A 15,532-nucleotide genomic window follows, 5' to 3' on the forward strand; every position below is an offset into this window, starting at 1 on the left:
GCAAAAGGAGAAACGGAATAGGAAAAGTGTGAATACAACTTGGCTACCTAAAGGAAGTAGGAAACCCAGCAGCAGGAGGTAGGACACTGAGGACATCCAACTGTGCTTCCCACTCTGACATCGCTCCGATTGTGACCAATCCTCTGATCTTGTTCTCATAATTAGGAAGGCAAAAACAGAAACAGAACGTTTTCCTTTATAAAACTGAGATGAGCTGAGCGGATGCGGGATTCAGCCCACAGAGAGGCACCATCAACCTCTTTACAATCTGGGACAAGACCTATGAACATGGAGAACAGAGAGCTGTTTGTACCCACCCTGCTCTTTTCAGTAGCAGCCCTTTCCCTGCCTCTGGCCACCAGGGGGAGCTACGACAAAGCAACGGTTCCTTCGGGCGAGTGGGAAAGCGTCTGGATAAAGCTTGTCCAACTCAGGGATCCGTAGCAAGATGCCGAGACTGGAGGAACTGTATTTCTGCAGTCTCGCGAGCACCAGTAAGCCCCTCCCCGCCCGCGCGTGTTCAGGCCCCTTCCGGTGATTTGCGGCAGGTGGCGCTGTCTGCGGCGTCACAGCGGCCGTGGGTGCCGCGGTGACGCTCTCCCGGCGGGCAGTGCGGCCCGGCTCTCCGGCGGCAGCGAGTGCCACGTCCCAAGTGCTACGCGGAGGAGCGGAGCGCGCGGGGGGCGGGGAGCAGCGCGGATCCACACTAATCGCCCGCCGCCATGGGGTCCTCGCAGAGCGTCGAGATCCCTGGCGGGGGCACGGAAGGCTACCACGTCCTTCGGGTAAGGGCTCCGACGACGGCTCGGGAAAGGCAGGCTGGAGGCGGGGTCCGGCCGCGGGAGGCAGAGGCCCCGACGGGCCCCTTCCCGGGACAGCTAGGCCCGACCCCGAAGAAGAGCGGCGACCGCGGGCGCTGCCTTAACCGAGGCCGGTTCAGGAGGCCGCTCGCATGCCGCCTCCCCAGAGCGCTCCGGACGCGGGGTCCGCTGCCCTGGGAGGACGGGGTGGAGCCTGGGCGGTAGCCGGCCACTTGATCGGGAGGCGGCCCAGCCGGGGGGTGGGGGGCGGAGGGACAGTCTTTTTCTCGTTACGGCCTTCTCTGTCCCTTCTCTCTTAATTCTTAGCTTACAAAGTTAGGAAAGGTTTGGGGGCAAAGTCTGCAGAAAAGGTGATGGTGAAGGTAGCATTTGAGTTTTCTGAGAAAATGAAGCCTGGAGCTCGCAAGCTAGACGCGGGGGATGCGACGGCAAGTGTTAATTCACCTCGGCGCTTTCTGGATGTCCGGAAAAACCAGTTAGGCAAACAAAATGAAATGGCCCAGAAGTAGGTTTGACGGACTTAAATTTACTTGATTTTGTAGGAGTTTTTCCTCTCCCGGGTCGCTCCCGACCTTTCCAACCCTCTTTTTCCACATTTCCTGGTGGGGGGGATCTTCCGTTCTGTTCTAAGGGTGTGGTGGAGATTGAGGTTTAAGGTAAAAGGTAATGGAGAGGAACTTCTAAAAAAAAAAAAAAAATCTAGGTAAACAAAGGAAAGCAGCCTCAATCACCAGGATGGAGAAGCATAGTATCTCAAAAAACATTAGGTAAGCCCTTGCTTATGAGCAACCTAAGTTGTTGCAAAGCATGTGGGTTTTATAGAACTGGAAGTCTTTAAAAGTAGCATTGACGGTTATGTGCTGTGACACCTGCGTGAGTGGTTAACATGATGGATTGTCAGAAAAGTGGCCCCAATCTGTAGCACCATTTCAGGACGTAATAGAGTGTCACTAAATGTTAGCTGCTCACAGGTAAGAACATTTTCACTGAAAGTGAGAAACTGTACTTTCTGGTGCTTACAGTCATTTTCTGCCTTAGATCCCATGTTTTGGGGGAGACAACATTCTTTTTTTTTTTTTTTTTAAGATTTTATTTATTTGACAGAGAGAGACACAGCGAGAGAGGGAACACAAGCAGGGGGAGTGGGAGAGGGAGAAGCAGACTTCCTGCCAGGCAGGGAGCCCGATGCCGGCCGATCCCAGGACCCTGGGATCATGACCTGAGCCGAAGGCAGACTCTTAAGGACTGAGCCACCCAGGTGCCCCTTGAGACAACATTCTTAAAGTGAATTACCCAGATACGGGTGTGATAGCACTGTGATTGATGACCTTTCTGATCTTTAGGATTATCATGTCTTGTTGCCTCTCCACTCTACTAAAAATCTCTTGAAGCCTCACTATTGGTGGGAAAGGATGATTTTCCTAGAAAATAAGCAAAGCATATTTCCTTCAGCTAAGCCAACCCCAAGAGCCACACCGATGGGAGAAATTGAAGGAGAAATGTCAGATCCAAATGTAAAGTGAAAGTTTAGTGGCAGTACTTTTCTATTATCCGGTTTGATTTTGAGTATTCTACCCTGGGGTGTGATATCTGGTATTACCAGCTGATTCTCACAGTGGCTGATTGTGGCCAGGAATCTTTGGGAATTCATGATATTTTATTATTTTTTTTTTAAAGATTTTTTTTTTTTAATTCATGAGAGACAGCGAGAGAGAAAGGCAGAGGGAGAAACAGGCTCCCAAGGAGCAGGGAGCCCGATGCGGGACTCGATCCCAGGACCCTGAGATCATGACCTGAGCCGAAGGCAGACGCTTAACCATCTGAGCCACCCAGGCGCCCGGATTCATGATATTTTAATGATACATGCACTCAGTAAAACAGCATACTTGAGTTTTTAAAAGTCTGTTAGAAAGATGTACACATCAAAAGGATTGCAATTGAATGGCTTCTATTAATGTCTGTGTTCCATGCAAAATAAGTTGAAGTATGTTTTCTTTACATACGTGCATCTTAGTATATCAGCTCTCCTATATATTCAGTAGTGCAGATGTGTTATTAATCTATAAATCTGATTTTCAGAAGCACTAGGGACAACCTTCGTTTCCAGTCTGCATCTGGAGCATAAATGTTGCAAAAGATGAAATCTTACTCAGGTTTTATTAGAGGGCGCTTTAAAATAGTAATGACCATCTGACTTAGGAGAATTTTTTAAATGTTTTAGAGTTCCTAACCCACACTGTCCTGGTTTCCAGCTATCTTTGTTTTTAGAGGGGAAAGTACTATGTTAAATCTGAACATAATAGAAAAATCTTCCTTTCATTTATTATGGCCTAAATATACAGTGATGTATTTCACCGCTGGATTACTGAGCTTGTAAACTAGAATAAATATTGTAAGATAACCTTGGAAGAAAATCACTCATGTTAACACGTTCTAGAATGATTTCATTAGAAGTTTGTTTTCTTTAATAATCGATTCCCTGGTAATAAAAACTTGTTAGTAATAGTAATAAAAACTTGTTAGTAATAAAAACTTGTTTGGGTTTTGAAATAATAATTATAGTGACACCCATGTCCACTGCTGTTTTATTATTATTTCCAAGTCCTTACAATTCACATAGATTGAAATTTACATTTTTTTCTATTTTCCATATCCATTGGTAGATTCTGCTTTTACAGTTTTTTAGGGGACAGCCTTGAAATAGTTTCAGATTCTCTGCTGTGAGCGGTGTACTTTCCTTTTTATGTATTATGCATTTATATATTGATGAACATTTTCAGGTTGTGATCATACTGTATATCCAATTCCCCATTCCTACCCTAGAAGTAACTACTGTAGTTTAAGTATCTTTTCAGAAATGTTTTATGCCTGTAAAAGAATTCTGCCCCCCTTCACTCTTTCTGTTTCCTTTTGTAACTGTTGGAATCATAAGATACATACTGTTACTCCCCTCGGGTCTTCTTCTTTGATAATCATCTTGGCAGTCTTTCCATAACAGCACATAGAGATCTGCCTCTTGGTTTCACTTAGCTCCGCAGTAGTTTGTTGTACCACAGTTTAAACAGCACCTCCTGGTGATGGACATTTAGTTTTTCTAGTCTTTGCTGTCACCAGTACATGTTCACCTTAAATCCTACCTTTGTTTTCACTTAAAATGTACATTTTCCCAAATTATTGAATCTTAATGTTTATTTATACAAACGTTTATCTTCATTTTAGTAGATTATTACATTGTTTTCTGATAACACGTGTTCATTACAGATCTTTTAGATAAGTTAAGAAAGTATAACAAAGAATCTAAATTATAATTCTATCATCTAAAAGTAAATACTTCTGAAGTATTTTCCTGTGCTTAACCGTGCCGCTTAGCCATCTTTCACAAATATTTTGAATGATAAGACATATTCGAGTACAGTGTGGTCTGAAATTATCGTAAGATGTTGGTTACTACCTAAATATCCAATAGCTGAGGAACTGGTAAATAAATCAGGCCCTAACTGCAGATTGAAATGCCATACGTTCATGAAAATGGTATTTCACGGCACTGTGGCCATAGGTCTGCCTCTCTGTGTGGGTGCATGTACAGTCGTGTACATGACTGGAACATAAAGTGGAGAGGTAATAAGCCAGGATATTAAAAAGGATTATTGGTGAATGGTGACATTTTTATATTCCTTCTAAACTTCAGTATATTTTCTAAAATTTCCACAGTGGTCATGAAATATTTGTATATTCACAAAATAATTAAAAGATATTTATAAAAGGTGGACTCTTACTGGAAATTTTTAAATTTGTTCAGAAGCCTTCTTTTATTTGTTTTAATTTATTTGTTTATTTGAGAGAGAAAGAGCATGAGCAGGGGGATCGGCAGAGGGAGAGGGAAAAGCGGACTCCCCACTGAGCAGGGAACCCGATGTGGGGCTCGGTCCCAGGACACTGAGATCATGACCTGATCCAAAGGCATACACTTAACCATCTGAACCACCCAGGTGCCCCCAGAAGCCTTCTTTTAAAAATAGCATTATAGTTCAGATTCCCTTATGCAATAAGTCCAATTCCATGTTCATCATGAGTACCACTTTTATTCCCACTCTCCAATCTTAACATCAGGCAGGAAAAATGTTAGCCAGGGCTTCTTAGTTTTGTTAGAAGTTACTAAAGTTGAAGTATGTTGAATACAGAATTCTTGCCTAGATTCTCTTTTAATGACCGTAAACCATATAAGGCCGTTTTCAAAATTACATTTTTGGAGTTGCCTCATTGATGCCCATTATAAGATTTGTTTCGAAATTTGAATATTCAGATTAATTGCATTCTACACTTAATATTCTTTGAGATGTGGGTTATCTGAGGACATTCTGGAACCAATGTTCACACCACTTTGGGGACATGGAAAATGTCATGTTCACTATTCCTTGTCATTTCCTTCAAGAGAGATTCTGAGATGATGGATGTTTTGAAGGAAAGGCCATTGAGATAAAGTATGTCTCCAGTGTAATAATAGGCCTTTATCTCCAGAGCTGTTTGCTATAGACTGGGCAGCATTAAATACTCATCTTAGAGGAGAAAGTGACAGTAGAATTATTTCCATAGAAAATGGAGGGTGCCTTGGGTAGCTCAGTCGGTTGGGCATTTGCCTTGGGCTCAGGTCATGATTCCAGCGTCCTGGGGTGACTCCCATGTTGGGCTCCCTGCTCAGCAGGGTTTCTGCTTCCCTCTCTCCCTGTGCCCCTCCCCGATTCATGCTCTCGCTCTCAAATAAAATCTTAAAAAAAAAAAGAAAAGAAAATGAAATACCTAGACATAGCTACTATTACATGGATCTGTCCTTTTTTTAATGGTGTCTCACTAATCTACATGAAATCCTGCAGGATTTCAACTTGGTACTTATTTTGAGAAAGGGAATTCCTAACATTTGATAGTCATAATTTTATCCACTAACACAGTGTTTCTTGAACTTTTTAAATTCATGCCCCATTTGAAAAACAAAAACCTCACTACTACCGTCTTCTCTCCTCACTCACTCTGAAAACAGTGGATATAAAAGGAAAACTTGGGTTATTTGGTGTTTTTCAAATATAAAGTTGTAATTGAAAAGCTTTATAAACACCCACCTAAAGATTATGATCTCCCAAAATTGATCTCTCCTACTAAAAGACTATGAATACGGGTGCTTGGCTGGCTCTGTCTACAGCATGTGACTCTCGATGTCAGGGTTGTGAGTTTGAGCCCCATGTTGGGCATTTGGGGCACCTGGCTGGCTCAGTTGGTAGAGCATGTAACTCTTGATTCTGGGTTGTGGGTTTGAGCCCCACATTGGGTGTAGAGATTAGTTAAAGATAAAATCTTAAAGACTATGAAGTTGTTTAATAAACATTGTTTGGAATTCCTTTCAAGTGTAGGAATCCGATTATTTCAGTTCATAAATGCCATAGAATACAGTGAATGTATGTGAACCTTACACACTTTCAGGAATTGTAATTATCATTGAACATAAACTTTTCCTGATATTGATAAACCTTGAACAAATCAGTGTTACACTGTTTATGTACACTTTCATATTTTGTGATGAAGAGTGTTTCAGTGTATGGACTGTCATCCTCAGGATCCTTATTTGGGGAAACCTACTGTTGGTGTATAATTACAGTTTCTGTTCTGGTCAGTAAGTAGTAGAGTGCACAGCACTGGCTGTAGTGTTTTCTGGGTCAGATACTGACAGGGCTTTTTTAAATAATACCGCTGAAATTTTCATAAGAATAGAACTTAGGGAAAAAAAGAATTGACCTTAGAATAGCCATTAGTTTCAGTACATTTTGCTGGCTTTAATACTGTGCTAAAAGGATTATGTTATTTTGATTGATTTCCTTAATACTAATCTGAACTACAAAATATTTATCTGTAAAGGTTTGATACGTATTTCAGTATATAACTGTAGATTGCCTTCAGAGGTGTGATTAAGTAAGATGGTTTTTTTTTTTTTTTCCTCCAAACAGCATGCAGAACCAAAATAGTTACTCTGAGAGACTAGACATTGTCCCTCTTGGCATTGCAAATAAATTTACTGCAGCATGAAGAGAATGATGCTAAGGGTTGTTTTTGTTTTAAGCACCGATGAGAGAACATTCCAGCACATAATCAGCAATAAGGAACCTTGTCACCTGGTAGACGTGAATATATTGAGAGACTTCAGAGTAGACCACCAGAGACCACTCTTGGGAATCACCGGATCCTAGTGTCAGCTCCATTGTTGTGTTTTCTTGGGCAAACCTTTGAACTTCTTTGAGCTCTATTATTTTTATCTGAAAAGTGAGGATAATAGTAGTGTCCCCTCTACCTTTTGTACTAAAAACCATATTAAATATTGTATATGAAATATTTTGAAAAGAATTGAGCACATTATTTTTTTTCTGGCCTGCTGCCACCTTACAGAAGGCCTCGCCCTTAAACTTCTTTATTAAAACAGTGTTGTCACTGGGTATTCTATAAGACTGATGAATCATAGACCCGTACCTCTGAAACCAATAATACATTATATGTTAATTAGAAAAATAAAAAAGTAAAAAAAAATAAAAATAATTTAAAAATTAAGGGCGCCTGGGTGGCTCAGATGGTTAAGCGTCTGCCTTCGGCTCAGGTCATGATCTCAGGGTCCTGGGATCGAGTCCCGCATCGGGCTCCCTGCTCCTTGGGAGCCTGTTTCTCCCTCTGCCTTTCTCTCTCGCTCTGTCTCTCATGAATAAAAAAAAAAAAAAAAAAAAAAAATTTTTAAAAAAAAAAAAAAAAATAATTTAAAAATTAAAATTGGGAAATATGAAAAAAAAATAAAATAAAACAGTGCGGTCTACCTCATTGGTTATCCCAAGGATTAAATGAGATATTCCATAATAAAGCATTTAGCTTAGCATAGGGTCTGGAATATGATAAAGACTCAATAAATGTTAGCAGATGCTTTTATTACTAGCATCTGCATTATTGTATCACCCATTGAGAACCACTATTGTAGTGGCAGTACTGGTTAAAATAGACCTCTGAGCATATTGGGTAGCATTTACATTTACTTGATAATTCAGTAGCTACTTTTTGTCTATGTACTTAACCCTATACTTTACTGCTTAAGTTTTGGGGCACCTGGCTGGCTCAGTTGGAAGAGCATGTGACTCTTGATCTCGGGGCTGTGAGTTCAAGCCCCACATGGGGTGTAGGGATTACTTAAATAAATTTTTAAAAAACCTAAAGCATGAGTTTGGGATCAGATCTGACCCATTAATTTTATTTATGTGCCTGCTAATTTTTAAGGATCCTCATTTTTAAGGAAATTTTGTTTTTTTTAAAAGTTAGGTGGGTTCCAGTGTCCTTTTCATTGCTTAGCATCACAGTGATACTAAACACATTAATTAAAAATTCTTAAAATACTGTTGTTGGGTTTGCTCTACACTGTAGAAGCTATAGGTAGCTTAGCGGCAGTTAGACTTATTTCATGGGGAGTCATTCAGTTTTAGAAACTGTCTTCTCAACCTCCTCACTTTACAGCTAAAGAAAAGGAGCACAGAAGGATTATTGCCTAAGGTCACGCAGCAAGTTTTCTTTCCCTAAGAAACAAATACCTAAGTTGGTATTTGAAGATTATAAAATTTGGTGACAGGTTGTCAGAATTTTTGCTTCTTTTAGAGTAGACTTCAGTTTCTTTCAACATCATTTTCCTGATACACAGACCTTTTCTAAGAAGTTACTGTATGCTGATAGGTTTTAATTTCCTTTTAGTTACCATTAGAATTTTATTTCAAATTGCTTCATATGTTATAAATTACATCATAGGGTCAGTCAGAAAAAACATGCTCTTTGAGTTATTTTGGTAGAACATGTGAGAATGTTTTAGCAAGTAAAACTTTGAACTCTTCTGGTCAAAATAATTTCCACATATTTATGTCAAGAAAACTGGTCCTTTTCAGACATAGAAGAGCTCCCCCGCCCCACTCCAAAAGTGCCTTTTTTATAACTGAAGGATTTAGGGTTTATTTTTATCATATCACATTCCCAAGTCTTTTCCCATCATTTTGATCACCCAGGCATATACGTATAACATGAGGCTTTGTGTGTATAGTTGGAATGAGTCATCATTGATACTTGGATTGAACTTAATTTTTAGTCTTACTTAACATCCCTGCTGTTTTTAAAAATAGTACAAAAGTGAGAGTGTTAACATTAAATTGAGAGTTAGAGGAGATGATGGTGTAGACAAAAAGTCATTCAGAGGAACTTAACTACCTTTTATATGTGAAGGAATTGGTGGTGCAGTAATAAAGAGGAGACAGTTACATATTCCATTGAGCCCATTTTATGGAAACATCTTCATTGTTAGAAAACTTAAGAAAAATAATTCACATACTAGCCAGAAATGTGAGTAAGTGTACCTTTGTGTATCACCTTATAAAATGCCTATTTGATGATATCCTGCGTTCTGAAAGTAGCTTCGCAGTTTCTTTTCTGTGTTACATTAAGGTGGCAGTTCTGTACTCCTCAGCTGGAAGTATATAAATGACCGATGGAGTTGAGAGAACGTCTTCCCCTGACTCCACCCAAACTTTTCTCCCCTTCTACTGTGCTGTCCCTCTGTCCCCAAGCCAAGATTTAAAAGAGAGAGTGGTTCATGTGAAATGACCCAAACCTAGTATAAAGTACTATTGCACTTTTAATCCCAGAAGAAGAGATGGGTGCTTCATTGGAAAGCAACCAGTATAGAACAATTAGGTCTGTACACAAAGAAAAATCCATGCTAAATCTTGTAAAACTTTCCGGTGATCCAGGATCAGAAGGTGAGAGAAAAGCCAAAAGTTCAATTGCATTTATTACCTGGAGGTTGTTTGGACAAAACAGTTAATGGTATCTCTTAGGGCTGTTTTTCAAACTTTATTACAGATCAAAGTAAGAAACTTATTTTCCATTGCAACTGGTGTATCCTACTACATTTCATGCAAAATAATGACTGTTATTAAGTCATGAGTTTTTTATATTTTATCTATTCTGATGTTTTCTTATTTTGATGTTTGTTCTATAATGACCCACTAAATTAATTTCAGAGCCCTGAAACTCCCTGGAGTAGTTGAATGACACCACTTTAAGAAGAATTTATATATAGTTGGTGATTCTAAGTCCAGCTTCTAATCATGGATGCTAATTTCTTTTTTTATGCTAATTTCTTTTTATGTAATGGGGATGGATACCCCTTCACTGTGCAGTTTCTGTCATAGGTTCTCATTTTTTGCTTCTTGAGTAAAAGGTTTTGTCTTGCTTATTGTACCTGTTTTTTCTAGAGTGTTTATGAAGGAAGTATTTCTTTCATGTTGTGATTTTTATATTGGTAAGATAACCTCCAAATTTAAAGTTCAACTCCTGTAAGTGCCAGTAATTGTGTTCATAATTTATTCTACCTGTCCATGTTTTGGTAACATTTATTTTTGTCATTCATTTGTAAGCATAACTACTCTTTAGTACTTTCACCTGCTGTATGATATTTCTTAATTGTTCAAAGTAAACCATGAGGCCTGAGAAGAATTGGAAAAAGTGGAACTTCAGCATGCTTGTTAGAACTCTCAGGGAATGGATTTGTGTAGAGTCAATTTCTTACTTAAAATGGATTATTTACTGCTTTTAGTATCAAGAATGTTATATGCGAGTCTGTAAAATGTATTTCATGCTTCCCATCATCATTGACAGATGCTAAATATATTTTAGCCGCTTCATATCTTAATTGTTGTGATGACATCCATATGCTGTATTATATTTGTATTGGAATACAAATCATGTCCTTAGCACCTAGACTGTTGGTGTCCAGTACGGTAGACTCTAGCCACATATGGCTGTTTAAACTTAGATGTAAATTATTTAAGTTAAATGAAGTTAAAAATTCAGTTCCACGGTCACAAAGCCACATTTCATGTGTGGCTAGTGGCTACTGTATTTGGACAGCACACGTACAGATTTCTATAATTGCAAAAACTTCTAAAAACGGCTTCAAGGCAGAGATTTTTTTTTTAATCTGCATTCCCTACAACAAGACACAATCACAACTTTTTTTTTTTTAAGATTTATTTATGAGAAAGAGAGAGAGTGTGCCCATGGGATGGGATGGGGAGAGGGAGAGAGAGAATCTCAAGCAGATTCCACACAGGGCATGGAGCCTGACACAGGGCTTGATCTCACAACCCTGAGATTATGAACTGAGCCGATTCAAGAGCCAAACCTTAACCAACTGAGCCACCCAGGCACCGCACAATTAAACCTTTTTCATAAGTGCATAGTACATACTCACTATGTAGATTTTGGTAAGTGGCTTAACACTGGTGCTTTTTCTTCCTTTTGGTTTTTGATTTTTGAAATTTTTATTCTCATTTTCTGCCAGCTATAATTTTTTGCTAAAATCAAGTGGCAGTAGCATCTCTTTCAGTTCTTTTGGCTATTCTCAGTCTATTGGTGGCTTGGAAATCAAGTAGCCAAACGATGTAAATGTAAATAGACTATAAAGAGTGGTCCTGAAACTAAGAGCATCCTACTAAAGAATGAATGGATCAACCAGGAGATTAAAGAAGAATTTAAAAAATTCATGGAAACCAATGAAAATGAAAACACAACTGTTCAAAACCTTTGGGTTGCAGCAAAGACAGTCCTAAGAGGGAAGTATATAGCAATACAAGCCTTTCTCAAGAAACAAGAAAGGTTTCAAATACACAACTTAACCTTCTACCTAAAGGAGCTGGAGAAAGAACAACAAATAAAGCCTAAACGCAGCAGGAGAAGAGAATTGATAAAGATTAGAGCAGAAATCAAGGAAATAAAAACCAAAAGAACAGTAGAACAGATCAATGAAACTAGGAGCTGGTTCTTTGAAAGAGTAAGATTGATAAACCCCTGGCCAGACTTACCAAAAAGAAAAGAGAAAGGACCCAAATAAATAAAAATCGTGAATGAAAGAGGAGAGATCACAACCAACACCAAAGAAATACAATTATAAGAGCATATTATGAGAAACTATATGCCAACAAATTAGGCAATCTGGAAGAAATGGATGCATTCCCAGAGATGTATCAACTACCAAAACTGAACCAGGAAGAAATAGAAAACCTGAACAGACCCATAACCAGCAAGGAAATTGAAGCAGTAATCAAAAATCTCACAACAGGGGCGCCTGGGTGGCTCAGATGGTTAAGCGTCTGCCTTCGGCTCAGGTCATGATCTCAGGGTCCTGGGATCGAGTCCCGCATCGGGTTCCCTGCTCAGTGCAGAGCCTGCTTCTCCCTCTCCCTCTGCCACTCCCTCTGCTTGTGCTCTTCTATCTCTCTGTCAAATAAATAAATAAAATCTTTAAAAAAAAAAAATCTCACAACAAACAAGAGCACAGGACCAGATGGCTTCCCAGGGGAGTTCTACCAAATATTTAAAGCAGAACTAATACCTATTCTTCTGAAGCTATTTCAAAAAACAGAAATGGAAGGAAAACTTCCAAACTCTTCCTATGAGGCCAGCATTACCTTGATCCCAAAACCAGACAAAGACCCCACCAAAAAGGAGAATTACAGACCAATATCCCTGATGAACATGGATGCAAAAATTCTCATCAAGATACTAGCCAATTGGATCCAGCAGTACATTAAAATGATTATTCACCACAACCAAGTGGGATTTATTCCTGGGCTGCAGGGGTGGTTCGACATCTGCAAATCAATGTGATACACTACATAAATAAAAGAATGTTGCAGAAAAAGCATTTGACAAAGGACAGCATCCTTTTTTGACTAAAACTCTTCACAGTGTAGGGATAGAGGGAACATACCTAAATATCATAAAAGCCATATGTGAAAAGCCCACATGAATATCATTTTCAGTGGGGAAAAACAGAACTTTTCCCCTAAGGTTAGGAACAAGGCAGGGATGTCCACTCTCACCACTGCTGTTCAACATAGTACTAGAAGTCCTAGCCTCAGCAATCAGACAACAAAAAGAAATAAAAGGCTTCCAAATCAGCAAAGAAGAAGTCAAACTCTCACTCTTTGCAGATGATATACTCTATGTGGAAAACCCAAAGACTCCACCCCAGAATTGCTAGAACTCATACACGAATTCAGCAAGTGGAGGACATAAAAATCAATGCACAGAAATCAGTTGCATTTCTATACACTAACAATGAGACAGAAGAAAGATAAGGAGTCGATCCCATTTACAATTGCACCCAAAACCATGTGATATCTAGGAATAAACCTAACCCAAGAGGCAGAGGATCTGTACTTAGAAAACTATAGAACACTCACGAAAGAAATTGAGGAAGACACAAAGAAATGGAAAAATGTTCCATGCTCATGGATTGGAAGAACAAATATTGTTAAAATGTCTGTGTTACCTAAAGCAATCTACACATTCAGTGCAGTCCCTATCAAAATACCATCAACTTTTTTCAGCTGGAAAAAATAATCCTAAAATTTGTGTGGAACCAGAAAAGATCCTAATAGCCAAAGGAATGTTGAAAAAGAAAAGCAAAGCTGGCGGCATCACAATTCCAGACTTCCAGCTCTATTACAAAGCTGTCATCATCAAGACAGTATGGTACTGGCACAAAAACAGACACATAGATCAATGGAACAGAATAGAGAGCCCAGAAATGTACCCTCAACTCTATGGTCAACTAATCTTTGACAAGGCAGGAAAGAATATCCAATGGAAAAAAGCCCCTTCAACAAATGGTGTTGGGAAAATTGGACAGCCACATGCAGAAGACTGAAACGACCATTTTCTTACACCGTACACAAAAATAGACTTAAAATGGATGAAAGACCTCAATGTGAGACAGGAATCCATCAAAATCCTAGAGGATAACAAAGGCAGCAACCTCTTCGACCTTGGCTGCAACAACATCTTGCTATCAGGTCTCCAAAAGGCCAGGGTAACAAAGGCAAAAATGAACTATTGGGACTTCATCAAGATAAAAAGCTTTTGCACAGCATAGGAAACAGTCAACAAAACCAAAAGACAACTGACAGAATGGGAGAAGACACTCGCAAATACCTTAGCAGATAAAGGGCTAGTATCCAATATCTATAAAGAACTTATCAAACTCAACACCCAGAGAACAAATAATCCAATCAAGAAATGGGCAGAAGACATGAAGAGACATTTCTCCAAAGAAGACATCCAAATGGCCGACAGACACATGAAAAAGTGCTCAACATCACTCATCAGGGAAATGCAAATCAAAACCACAATGAGAGAGGGGCGCCTAGGTGGCTCAGTCATTAAGCATCTGCCTTCGGCTCAGGTCATGATCCCAGGATCCTGGGATCGAGCCCCGCATCGGGCTCCTCCCACTCCACGGGAAGCCTGTTCTCCCTCTCCCACTCCCCCGGCTTGTGTTCCCTCTCTCACTGTGTCTTTCTCTGTCAAAAAACAAAAAACACAATGAGATGCCACCTCACATGGTCAGAATGACTAAAATTAACAAGTCAGGAAATTTCAAGGGAACCCTCTTACACTGTTGGTAGGAATGCAAGCTGGTGCAGCCACTCTGGAAAACAGTATGGAGGTGCCTCCAAAAGTTGAAAATAGAGCTACCCTATACCCAGCAATTACACTACTGGGTATCTACCCCAAAGATAGAAATGTAGTGATCCGAAGGGGTACCTGCACCCCAATGTTTATAGCAGCAATGTCCATAGATAGATGAATGGATAAAGAAGATGGACTATTACTCAGCCATCAAGGAAAAAAGATAAAATCTTGCCATTCAGCAATGTGGATGGAACTAGAGGGTATTATGCTAAGCAAAATAAGTCAATCAGAGAAGGAATTATCATATGATCTCACTGATATGTGGAATCTTAAGAAACAAAACAGGATCATAGGGGAAGAGAGGAAAAAATAAAACAAGACAAAACCAGAGAGGGAGACAAACCATTAAGAGACATTGGGGAGGGTATGTGCTATGGTGAGCGCTGTGAAGCATGCAAGACTGTTGAATCACAGATCTGTACCTCTGAAGCAAATAATACATTATATGTTAAAAAAAAAAAAAAAAAAGAAGGAGGGGGGGGAAGAATGAAGGGGGGGGAAATCAGAGGGGGAGACAAACCATGAGTGACTATGGACCCTGAAAAACAAACAGGGTTCTAGAGGGGAGGGAGGTGGGAGGATGGGTTAGCCTGGTGATGGGTATTAAAGAGAGCACATTCTGCATGGAGCACTGGGTGTTATGTGCAAACAGTGAATCAGGGAACACTACATCAAAAACTAATGATGTATGGTGATTAACATCATAAAAAATATATATAAAAAAAGAGACTCTTAAGCATAGGAAACAAACAGGGTTGCTGGAGGGGAGGGGGGGATGGGGTAACTGGGTGATGGACTGTAAGGAGGGCATGTGATGTAATGAGCACTGGGTATTATATAAGACTGATGAATCACTGGACTTTATATGTGAAACTAATAATACATTATATGTTAATTGAGTTTAAATTTAAAAAAAAAGTGATCCTGAAATACTCTGAAGAAGAATGAGCATTAGAGTAAGTTAATTTGTGGCCTTTGCACTAACTACTCAGAGTTCTTTTAGATTCAGTTGCTGGCTTTCAAACTGTGTTCTTTGTAGGTGAAATATTGGGTATGTTCTTAGGTTGTAATAATTTCATTTCTGCTTTTTGGATAGAGGGAATATATGTTAAAGCTTT

At 39.6% G+C, this 15,532-nt stretch overlaps 1 protein-coding gene across 1 annotated transcript in view; it reads left to right on the forward strand.

Annotated features, from left to right (window-relative positions):
* Positions 1–613: 613 nt before the first annotated feature.
* The window catches only part of GORASP2 (golgi reassembly stacking protein 2), a 37,101-nt gene continuing 22,182 nt past the window's right edge, over positions 614–15,532 (forward strand). Inside the window, exon 1 of the mRNA XM_021703239.1 lies at positions 614–785. Coding sequence (XP_021558914.1) covers positions 723–785 — 63 coding nt within the window. The 5' untranslated portion in view covers positions 614–722. The remainder of the gene's footprint in view (positions 786–15,532) is intronic.

Source organism: Neomonachus schauinslandi, chromosome 3, assembly GCF_002201575.2.
Source record: "Neomonachus schauinslandi chromosome 3, ASM220157v2, whole genome shotgun sequence".
Taxonomy (NCBI): domain Eukaryota; kingdom Metazoa; phylum Chordata; class Mammalia; order Carnivora; family Phocidae; genus Neomonachus; species Neomonachus schauinslandi.